The 12,625-nt window shown below is 37.8% G+C and overlaps 1 protein-coding gene across 1 annotated transcript; it reads left to right on the forward strand.

Annotated features, from left to right (window-relative positions):
- Window positions 1–1,084: 1,084 nt before the first annotated feature.
- On the forward strand, window positions 1,085–5,922 carry LOC109470158. Its single transcript, XM_019768940.1, has 2 exons — window positions 1,085–2,150; window positions 5,063–5,922. The coding sequence occupies exons 1-2, from the start codon at window positions 1,085–1,087 to the stop codon at window positions 5,920–5,922; spliced, it is 1,926 nt and encodes a 641-aa protein (XP_019624499.1).
- The last annotated feature ends 6,703 nt before the right edge of the window (window positions 5,923–12,625 follow it).

Below are 12,625 nucleotides of genomic sequence, written 5' to 3' on the forward strand. Positions count from 1 at the left end.
CCCCCGTCTAGATAGGGTTAAACACGACAGTTGCCATAAAAACACAATATTTGTGTTAAGGCGTACTCTAGGGATCAAATCGCCTAGTATACTTTCACTAAATCGTGCTCCTCAAGAATTGACGCAACCAGTGAATATTGTGAAAACACAAGCTAAATACCCTTGAGATTGTCAAGAAACATGTAAAATGTGTCAAATGAACCAGTAGATTATCTTCAAGTAAAACGATTATGCCAGCTACACTATATATCGTACCCCATACAGGTCAACACGTACTTTAATCTTAGTGTTGACATGAATTGTCTGGTATATCAGCTCAGAAGATGGCTCGTGCGCTGCTTCATCTGCATAGAAATGGATTGATTCCGTCTGCCTGTGACGTTGACAAATGTCAGAGTTGTTTGTTTTTTTCAGTAGGCCACACTGTGCACATAGCCATGCGATATTCAGTATAAAAAGTGTTTACATGTGCTGCGCTCTGATAACCTATTAGTATTAGGGAAAGACATCGCATGAAAATGTACGTAGTCAGATGACAATGTAGAACTTGATTTTTATTTTGTATGTAGGGCTACAGCCGCCACACCATCTTAATTTTAAGGATGACATCCGCGCGCGCATTGATTTTCGTCTGTTCTCAAAAAAAAAAAAGTCACGTTCTCCGAGGCTCTGGCCATGATCTAGACCTGAGTAGTCCATGGTATTTCTGGAAAATGACACCCAGGTGCAGGCTACTGAAGCTCCATTACTCAAGAACTCGGTAAATACGTACAGTGCCGATTCATAAATTCCGCAAAAAGACATGTGTCGCCTTGTCGTACACGTTCTGCCACAAATTCCCAATACAAGAGCTTTGCATTCCTGTGGTTTATTACCATGTTTTTTTGCAGGTTTTTTTTATTCGCCCGCGCGCACTAGTTTGGGTGAAGTCATCCATAAAATTAAGCCGGTGTGGCCTAAATTTGAATATTTCTGTTATGTGGTGCTGCTGAAATGAGTTGTACAAATTGACTGCAACGTCACTTTGATTTCCTCTTACTATCATGCAGATTAAAGTTTTAAAAAACGAAGAGGTCTCAAAACCATGGCTGAAGCCTTGTCCCCCAACGCCGATACTTCAGCTTTTAAGGGGAATGACTATAGCATAGTGCATACACAGGCCAGGGATCCGAATTTGATATACACACATAACGCCATGAGCCCTGATCCGACGTACGCCAAAAACGACGTTAACCCCAATCCGATGTACCTACAAAGCACCATGGAGCCAAACGCCAGCCCTGGACCCAAGTCAAATAAGAGCAATGACAGTCAGACATCAGTTGATGCACATGACGAAGCCTCCTTTAGACCAGCTGACAACATTAACAACGATTGTCTTCAGCCGTATTCTGTAACACGCTGCCAGAAAGAATATGAGGTCTCAATCAAAATGCCAGAAAACACTGAGGACAATCCCCACACCCAGCCGTACGCAGTTACTTATCAGAAACATGATGGAATTGACATCGAATCAGCTAACTGTGATGTCGGCCAGCCATATGCCGTTCAATACGAAGATGAAACTGTTGGTGACTCAGCAAACAATGATGGCAATCCCTGCATCCAACGAAATGCAGTTAACCACCAGGAAGACGAGGAGCCCTTCCTTGGGCCACTCAACTGTAATGGCGGTCAGCCTTACGCTGTTAAATACCATGAAGATGACGATAGTGGCAATGCTGCGTCCAAAAACAGATATACAGTCAGTATCGCATCTGAAGATGAGGTCATTCAACCATACGCTGCCGCATACATGTGCCAGGGTGACGTGGGGTGGAACACAACTTCAAGATACCCTCATACAAGCCTGTTCTCACAGAATCAGAATCAACCAACGGCGGCATCAAACAATATCAATGACGTCTCGACCAGCCCGTCGAGCAATGGTGACCTCCATGCACTAGATCCAAATCCGATGTACGCTGCCGCAGACATGGTACGGGGTGACGTGGGGTGGAACACAGCATCAAGAGACACTCATGCAAGCCTATCCTCCCAGAATCTACCAGCGACGGCTTTAAACAGCATCAATGACGCCAATGATGTCCTCCATGCACTCAATCCAAATCTGATGTACGCGCCAAACGTCCAGCGTCTTGCAACACACGGTAAGAACTTTACCAATTTTATAAACCGATTTTTGGAGAGAAATCTTTACAAAATGGAGGTATTGTTTTTCGTGCGTCTGTATGTCTCTGTGTGTGTGTGTTTATGTTTCCGCACATTCGTAGTCATCATAACTTCATAACATCTTTATGGATTGTGATGATATTCGGTATGCTGGTAAATCTTAGGAAGACAAAGGTCAAGGTCAAATATGGGCCTCCTGGTGGATGACCTTGGTACTTCAGCAGAACTTCCGGTTTTTTGTATCTTTTGTCCTGAACATGCTATGGTCTTGACTTTTTAGTGAATGATAGCTTTTTCTGCCAGTAATAAGTGGTGTGGGGTTGGTCTCCTAGCAGTTTGTTCTGGAACTGCATGAAGGTTTCTGGCGAAACCTTTCAGAGCAGATAAATTCACAAAGAAACAATGTATTTTTATGATTTTTGGTATGTGGGTAGCTTAGACGGAGATCTACATTATTAATGCAATTATGCAAATGAGGACTTAATTTTCATAATTAAGGAGGAAATTCTATAATCACAGTGTTTTATATAAAAGTACTTATACATGTAGTCTATTTAATCTGTGGCAGGCGGAACATCAACAGATATTAATTATGCAAATGATGACGTAATTTGCATAATTAATGTGAAAATTCTGTGACTCCTTATTGGCGAATAGTGAGAATTTTATTCTTTGTGACATGTGAAAGTTACTTAAAAGTTAACACCACTATGCATATATTATGTTAATGTTGAGGTCATTTGCATAATTAACGAGGACATGTTGAAATGAAGTATGACAAAGGAGAGAAAAATATTTTCATTTGAATTTAGAAAACCATTAATTAAACTAGATTAAGCTAATCACGACCTTATTTCTATAGTCAATGAGATAAATAAAAAAAACATTTACAAAAACTCATGGAGGTATGAAATCTCCGAATTCTTGTTGGTAATGTCTCTTTTATGTATTACACGCCTACTGAATTCATTTCCCTTGCTAACGCAATACCCTAAAATACAAATGTTTTACATGTATTTTCGATAGTTCTGCTGTTATCTGCAATATTTCAGATGATTAGTCAGTAATCATCCTGATGAAGGCGACAGTTGAAAAGTTGATCTCTGTGTGCTCATTGTGTTGGAATAAAGTTCCAACATTTCATTATGATTACTACTAACATGATAATATTTCAGGTTGTACGCGTCGCCGAGTGTACATAGCGATAGTAACGGCTGCCGTTCTTGGGTTGTTCATCTTGACTGGAGTCTTTCCCTGGTTATACTTAAGCGCACAGGTACGCTTCTGTCTTACAGTCTTGTCGATTCGTTCATCATTTCCTGAAATTGGTGCAAAATCGGCCTGCAGCTATTCAATTCAGACAGGGTTCAGATAATTTATCATGATACCGATGAGCCAATTACGATACCCTGTAATAACAATACAATTCTCTCAACAGCAGGCAACGACTGCGGATACTTCTACTACTACTGCTGATGCCGCTACTAATACTACAGATACCGCAGCTGATACAACTACTGCTACTACTACTACTACTGCTAATACTACATTTACTACTACTGCTGCTAGTACTGCTACTGCTCCTTCTGCTACTGCTGCTGCTGCTACTACCACTGTTACTACAGTCGCCAACACCCCACATCACAAAGGTGAGTTCAAGAGACAATGTGTTAAACTTGGTCCCTCTATGTCTTTAGACAATTTCTTAAACTTGTTACCTCTTTGTCAATACCTCCATGAAAAATGGAGGTATTGTTTTTGGTGCCTCTCTCTGTTTGTCAGTCTGTCTGTCTGTTTGTCTGTGTATGTGTGTGTGAGTGTGTGTTTCCACAACTTTGTAGTCAGCATTACTTCAGAACGCCTTTATGGATTGTGATGATATTTGGTGTGTTGGTAAGCCTTAGGAAGACAAAGGTCAAGGTCAAATATGGGCCTCATGGTGGCCGACCTTGCCACTGCAGCAAAACTTCCGGTTTTTGTATCTTTTGTCATGGACATCCTATGGTCTTGACTTTTTAGTGACTGATAGCTTTTCCTGCCAGTAATAAGTGGTGTGGGTTTGGTCCCCCTAGCAGTTTGTTCTGGAACTGCAGGAAGGTTTCTGGCGAAACCTTTCAGAGCAGATAAATTTACAAAGAAACAATGTATTTTTATTATTTTTGGTATGTGGGTAGCTTAGACGAAGATTTACATTATTGAATGCAAATTATGCAAAATATGACTTCATTTGCATAATAAATGAGGAAATTCTGTAATTCCAGTGTTTTATGGGATCATGGGACTTTGAAACATGTAATGTTTATAAACTATATCAGCTGGAATATCACCAGGTACCAATTATGCAAATACGGACCTAATTTTCATAATTAATCTGAAATTTCTATGACTCCTTAGTGGTAAATGATGCGAATTTCATACTTGTACATGTGTAAGTTAATCAAAAGTTAACATCACGATGCATTTATTATGTTAATGTGTGGGTCATTTGCATAATTAAAGAAGAAATTTACATTTACATGTCAAGCCTATATTTCATGGAGGTGTGAGATCCCGGAACTCTTGATTGACAATGCTTTAAACTTGGTCCCTCAGTGTCATTTGATAATGTTTTAAAGACTTTGCTTCTCTGTGACATTAGACAATAACTTAGATTTGGTCCCTCTGAGGCAATGCTAGGATATTGGATTGGACAATGAACAAGATTATTTTTTTGGTGAGGAAGGGAAGCTATATGCACCAGGGCCCATATCAAAATTTCACAGAGACGGTCTGTGTGTGTGATTCTGAGTGTGTGTGTGTGTGTGTGTGTGTGTGTGTGTGTGGCGTGTGTGAATGTATATGTTTTAAATTTTACTTTGGAAAATACTGTTTTTATTACTCATGGCAAAAGGTGGTGACGTAAAGCCGGAGAAGATCACGTTTGGTGGGCAGAGAGAAGAACCGGGAAATATCGGGGGGGCCTTAGGATTCGGAGTTGCCGTGTCTGCTGACAATGAGATATTTGTGACTGATCATGCCAACAAACGAATCCAGGTCTTCAGCATGAATGGGACCTACCTCCGCCTCTTTCCAACCGTTGTGCCGGGTAAAAATATGGCGATGTTTCCTTATAGTGTTACTTTGGACGTGGTGCCTGGCTACCTGTGGGTACTGGGGAGGGGGCATTACGAACAATGGAGGTCCTATACATGCTATGAAGGACATGTCGTACAGTACAGTAAGAACGGACATCCCATTAAAAAGTTTGACGTAAGCCTACGGCATGCCTCGTATCATGTCATTGCGATGGACGTACGCAACAATAAAGTTATCGTGGGAGACGGATCTAGAATTACGATGTTTGATCGAAACGGTTCTCGTTTTTGGAGTTCAAAATTGCGTACGGGTTACGGGATCGGAGGAGTCATTTCAGATAAGGAGGGAAATATCCTGCTGACGGATGGGGATAGAACCGTCAAGAAGTACAATCAATCCGGAGTAAAGGTATTTGAATTTGGCAGATATGGAAAGGCTAAGGGCCAACTGCATTCTCCCAAAGGTATTTGTCTTGACTCCTCTGGTCACATCATCGTGGCGAATACTGAAAACCACCGGGTTGACATGTTTACACGACAGGGCGACTTTGTCCGCACTATCGCGGACATTAAAGGCCCGTGGGATGTCGCTATGGGACCATTTGGAGAGTTGGTGGTGATTAGCTCATATACCTACACTGTAACTATCATTCCTCGCCACATGGTGCGTCCTTAACCACTACATGACAAATGCTTGTTTACATAAATATTTCCTCCCATGTTTTATACAAAAAAAGTTTATTCCTCTAATCTTTATTCCTTACATTTTGGTGTTATAATGCCTTACTACTAGACAGTTACTTAGCTGTTTTAATGCTTATGCATTGCAGTACATGTAAAAAAGATATAAGACTTAATATAGTGTATAAATCAATCTGTATAATGAAATCATCTGTATTATCAGTTATGTCATATTTGTATTGGCCGAAATTTATATTTACAAACATCGAGAGTTTCAAAGACTTAATTTGGAATCTATCATTAAATACATAATTTGTTTTGAAAAAGCAGAAACCGTGCGTACGCCGCACGTGTAGGTACGGCCTGTACGCGGCAACGTAGCAATCGCACAGAGATCGTGCGTTGTAAGCACGTACAACTCACTTACCACTTGCGCAACGTACGATGCACGCAACCGCTGACGGCCAGGCGTGTCGTGCAGACCACGTACGTACACCTTGCGCAACCGTGCGAGTGACGTACTCCCTCGGCCGGCCACCCTACGTTTGCAGAAAAAACGTAGCAGACGTAGCCACGACAAAAACGTACGGACAAAAAGCACGCACGGCGAGTTGTGACCGAGGCTTTACTACTAGACAGTTACTTAGCTGTTTTAATGCTTATATATTGCAGGACAAGTAAACATGATATAAGAGTTAATAGTGTATAAATCAATTTGTATAATGAAATAATCTGTATTATCAGTAATGTCATAATTGTATTGACCAAAATTTATACTTACAAACATCGAGAGTTAAAAAGACTTAGTTTGGAATCTTTCATTAAATATATATAATTTTCTTTGAAAAAGCAGAACGACTCATTTCAACAAGGAAAGGGAAGATTGAAAAACACAGAGGGTTCTATGTAAATAATTTTTCTATTATCATTTTACTCATGATTGTTATTTTCACTGGCTTCACTTTACTATTGTTATGACAATGGTTTTGTTCAATGATTTGTTACGATTTAACTATTGTTATGACAATTGTTATGATGAATGATTTGTTATTATTTGATTTATTGCTATGATTCATTTTATGATGAATGATTTGTTATGATTTGAACTATTGTTATGACAATGGCTTTTGATGAATGATTTTTCATGATTTAAACTATTGTTATGATCAATGATTTGTTATTATTTGAATTATTCCCATGACAGTTGTTATGATCAATGATGTGCTATGATTTGAATTATTGTTATGATTATTGTTATTATCAAGGATTTCATATGATTTGAATTATTGCTATGATTATTGTTATGATCAAGGATTTGATAAGATTTGAATTATTGCTATGATTATTGTTATGATCAATGATTTGTTATGATTTGAACTATTGTTATGTCAATGGTTTTGATCAATGATTTATTATGATTAGAATTATTGTTCTGATTATTGTTATGATCAAGGATTTGTTATGCTCTAAATTATTGTTATGATTATTGTCATTATCAAGGATTTGTTATTATGTAACTAAACAGTTACTTAGCTGTTATAATGCTGATATCTTAGAGTACATGTAAAAGGGATATAAGAGTTAATGGTGTATAAAACAATCTGACAGACGTGAAGAATAAAATCCTCTCTCGTCCCAAGCACTAATAGTGTAGTAAGTTTGATCTAAAATCTTTCTTTTGTTGGAACTTTCTCTTACTGGTGTACCTATATTCATTCATTAATCTATTAGGAAGACTTTCACGTGTCTTAATGTAAACAGATATTAATAATACCTAATATAAATAAAAACTTACAAACATCGAGAGTTTTAAAGACTTAGTTTGGAATCTGTCGTTAAATATATAGTTTTCTTTGAAAAAAGCACAACGACTCATTTCAAAAAGGAAAGGGAAGACTGACAAACACAGAGGAAAATTGGGCTTTCTATGTACATAATCTATTATCATTTTACTCATGATTGTTATTTTCTATTGGCTTGGCTTTGCTATTGTTGTGACAATGGTTTTGTTCAATTATTTGTTATGATTTGAAGTATTGTTATGGCAATTGTTTTGAGCAATGATTTGTTATGATTTGAACTATTGTTATGGCAATGGTTTTGATCAATGAATTGTTGTGATTTGAACTATTGTTATAACAGTTGTTATGATCAATGATTTGTTATGATTTGAATCATTGCTATGGTTATTGTTATGATCAATTATTTGTTATGATTTGAACTATTGTTATGGTAATTTGTGATCAATTATTTATTATTATTTGAACTATTGTTATGACAATGGTTATGATTAATGATTTGTTACGATTTGAATTATTGTTATGATTATTGTTATGATCAACAATTTGTTATGATTTGAATTATTCAGTAATGGATGGTTCAATGTATGTATGTATTGCTTGGATATATGAATAAAAAATATTTCCTCCCATGTGTTATGGAAAAAAGTTTATTCCTCTGATCTAGCTTAATTCCTTACATTTGTCATATGCCTTACTACTAAACGGTTACTTATCTGTTATAATACTGATATATTAGAGTATTTGTAAAAAGGATATAAGAGTTCATAGTGTATAAATCAAGCTGTGTGATGAAACCATCTGAACTCCCAAGCACTAATACACTGATAGTCTACTAAGTTTTATTCAAAATCCTTCTTATGCTGGAACTTTCTCTTACTGGTGTATCTATATTCTTTCATTAGTCTCTGAGGAAGACTTTTACGTGAATTTATGGGACCAGATATGAATAGTAAGTAATATGAATAAAAACTTAAAGTTTACATTACTGTAATTCGCGAAAAAGGGAAGAAAAACAGAGTTTGCGCTGCCTTCCTTATTTTTAAAAAACATTAGGCTATATACCTGCTATACAGATACACATACAGAAATATTGGTGTTCACTTTTCTACAAAATGATTACTTGTTTCCATGATCGCATTGACAACAGTTGAAAAAAATTTTGAAATATGTGTAAAACCAAAAGGAATATAAGTGATGATTTCGTTGAGATCCGTTTGTATTTTGACCCTTTAAACGACATGCAAACATTAGATTTTAGCATATGTTCTACAGCAATAACCCATTAAACTCCCATTAAAATCAGCTTTGCTAGAGAGTCCCTAACCAAAGATAGATACTCACATTCATCTCAGATAACAATCCAAATAGGTGTAAAGAGCCTTTCTCAAGGGAACAACATTAGGTGTATACCAGGAACTCTAACCCAGTACTTTTAGACTCTAAATCACCAGGCCTAACCAAAAGCTTTAGACCATCTTCGTTGATGAGAAGTACGTGGGTGTAGAAAGAATCATAAATATATAGTCTACCAGCTTCCAAGCCTCAATTACTACCAGGTACATCATACATGTATAGTCTAACAGCCTCGAAACCTCAATTGCAAGTACAACTAGGTTCATCATAGACGTATTGTCTATTCGCTTTCAAACCTCCACCCACATCCACAGACGAAGAAGTTGGATCAGGCCACTTTAACTCCTCCCAAGGGAGGGACAGCTTAACATCTACAATTCTAAATTCAGTATCACATTTCTGAAAATATAGATTTTCTTGACGAAACTACTTTTCTTCAAACGCCTTACATGTCACTGCTATAACCTATTTTCGTAACATCTTATGACTAATACAATGTGGCCATTTTAGGGAGTACAGCGTTCTATACCTCTATATTTCTATACAGTAGTAAGCAAAACACATTTGCGTGGAAATAACGTCTATGGTCACTTTCACCTGATGTAACAAACGATATAGGCTTTAAGTGCCTTTTCCAAGGGTGCACCGTTGAGTCTTCTTAAAATTTTAAGCTGGTGCCATTATTCTAAGTCAACAACCCTCATCAGACGACCACCTTGCCTGCTTCGTTAATGAGAGGTACGTGGGTGAAAGAAGAGTACATCATACATGACTAGTCTACCAGCTCCCAAACCTCAGTGATTACTTGGTTCATCATTGTCTACTGACTTTCAAACCTCCACCCACATCCACAGACGAAGAAGTTGGATCAGTCCACTTTAACTCCTCCCAGGGTAAGGACAGCTTAACGCCATGAGAAAGTTTGATTTCATAGACATACTTTTATTACGAAACCACCTTTCTACAGAGATCTTACATTTAGACACTGTAACCGTTTTCGTCTAATGTTTACGAATAATACAATGTGGCCATTTTTGGGACTTCAGTGTTCAACACCCTAATGAAATACATGTACAGATGCATCCACTTTGTCACATTCCAAATCATGTTTTAGTGTGGAACACAATTTTGAATGCAACAACTCTTTTGCAGGGAGGGGGACATAACATCAAGGGAATACATGTTTATTCAATATTCATATCAACTCCCAGCACTGAGTCTATATTGTAATGCTAAATACGTCTACCCAATACTAGGCAAGACTCCTTTGCGGGGGCGTAGCTTCTACGGGATATGTATTAAATAGTTACATCCTCTCCCGGCACCGATCAGTCTCTATTTTGCTCTTGAGGTTAGGTCGCCCTTCAGACAGTTCACAGAAGCCTCTCCGTAAGTACAGAATTTCTGAACCCTTCATATTTCAATATCACCCTACAAACCAGTTAGAATGATATGTTTTTCTTAACGATTATCAGTAGAAATTGATCAGGGTACATTTCTCTTCTCTACCATGAACGAAACACTGTCCAAATTGTGCAGAAAAGTGACCAGTTTTATCTTGTGTGGTTTCAAAAATACATGAACGAACCTGCACTGTGATTTAAACACTACTGTTGCCATAAAACTACAACATTTGTGTTAAGGCGTCCTTTTTTACCCCGTAAGAAAGGGACCAAAGCACCTATAAGTCCACTAAATCGCGCTCCTCAACAATTGCTCCAACCAGTGAATAATGTGTTAGCAAAAGCTTAAGAACCTCGAGATTGTTAAGAAACATGTAAAATGTGTAATGAACCAGTAGAACATCTTCAAGTAAAAGGAACATGTCAGCTACACTGTGCATCGTACCCCATACAGGTCAACACGTACTTTAATCTTAGTATTGACATGAATTGTCTGGTATAGCAGCTCAGAAGAAGGCTCCTGCGCGGCTTCATCTGCATAGAAATAGATTGATTCCGTCTGCTTGTGACGCTGACAGCTGTCAGAGTTGTTGTTGTTGTTGTTTTTTAAGTAGGCCACACTGTGCACATAGCCATACGAGATTCAGTATAAAAGTGTTTAAATGTGCTGATAACCTATAAAGTTATCGTATTTGGCAAAGACATCGCATGAAAATGTACGTAGTCACATGACAAAGTAGTATTTGATAGCATTTTTATTTCGTACGTAAGGCTAAACCATCTAAATTTTATGGGTGACATCCTCGCGAGCATTGATTTTCGCCTGATCTAAAAGAAGAAGGATCACGTTCTCCGGCTCTAGACTGGCTCTAGACCTGAGTAGTCCATGGTAACTCTGGAGATGGCACCCAGGGATATGTATATTAAATAGTCACATCCTCTCCCGGCACTGATCAGTCTCTATTTTACCGTTGAGATTAGGTCGCCCTTCAGACAGTTAAACTGTTCACAGAAGCCTCTCCGTAAGTACAGAATTTCTGAACCGTTTTCTTCATATTTTAATATCACCCCACAAACCAGTTCAAATAATATGTTCTTCTTGACGATTATCAGTAGAAATTAATCAGGGTACATTTTCTCTTTTCTGTCATGAACGAAACACTGTCCAAATTGTGCAGAAAAGTGACGAGTTTTATCCTGTGTGGTTTCACAAATACATGAACGAACCTGCACTGTGATTTAACCCTATCTAGACCGGGCTTTTTTGAGCTTGGTGAGACGGGGGGGGGGNGTNTGCCCCCCCCCCCTCAGAACTCAAGAACGGTATGTCGTTTGACCACCAAATTTTCAGAGGATGGTGTACTAGTAAAAATTTATCATATCTACAATTTTTGTGTCCTTGTGACGTTATAAGACGTCATTATGACGTCATAAATGTGATTTTATTGGCTAAAACCGTCTAAATAGGTTATTCCCTGAAAACTAAATCGTATAGACATAACTTTACCAAAAGTGTTTATGACAGAATATTAGGGTGTACTAAGTCTTATGTTGCCCATAGCAACACCGATGACGTCATAAAATGACGTCATGCATATTTAAGCTATCCGCAATTTTGGACCATCAATCTTGAATTTTCAAAAATATTTTTTTTTCAGTATAAAGCCTAAAATACATTGTTAACAGACTTACGACGTTCATATGAACCTTTTTTTGTAAAAAGAAATGGAAGTTTTGATGAAATTTTAAGGAAAATAACCTGTATATACCTGTTCTAATGATAAGGGCCGCTATCTTGGATTTTGGCCAATGACGTCATCAAATTAGTATAAAGTATGCACTTTTAATGAAAAAATTTACATAAAATTATATGGGATGTTTTTAATATTAGAAACCATGTGTAACATGACATAAAACCCATAAAATTCTATTGTTGAAACTAAAATCACTAAATTTAGCAAAAAATGCCTGCCAGAAACCCGTTGCCATGGCAACACAAAAAATTATTATCTTATTCCAATGATAGAGAATTGTTGCCAACAATATTCTAGGAAAAGTCACCAACTTTGGCCGTTCTAGTGCTAGCCGTTCAGACGCTACGTGACATCAAAGTTGGCGCGGGCACTTTTAGCCCCCCCCC

The sequence above is a fragment of the Branchiostoma belcheri genome, unplaced genomic scaffold (genome assembly GCF_001625305.1).
Source record: "Branchiostoma belcheri isolate BF01 breed outbred unplaced genomic scaffold, Haploidv18h27 scaffold22, whole genome shotgun sequence".
Taxonomy (NCBI): domain Eukaryota; kingdom Metazoa; phylum Chordata; class Leptocardii; order Amphioxiformes; family Branchiostomatidae; genus Branchiostoma; species Branchiostoma belcheri.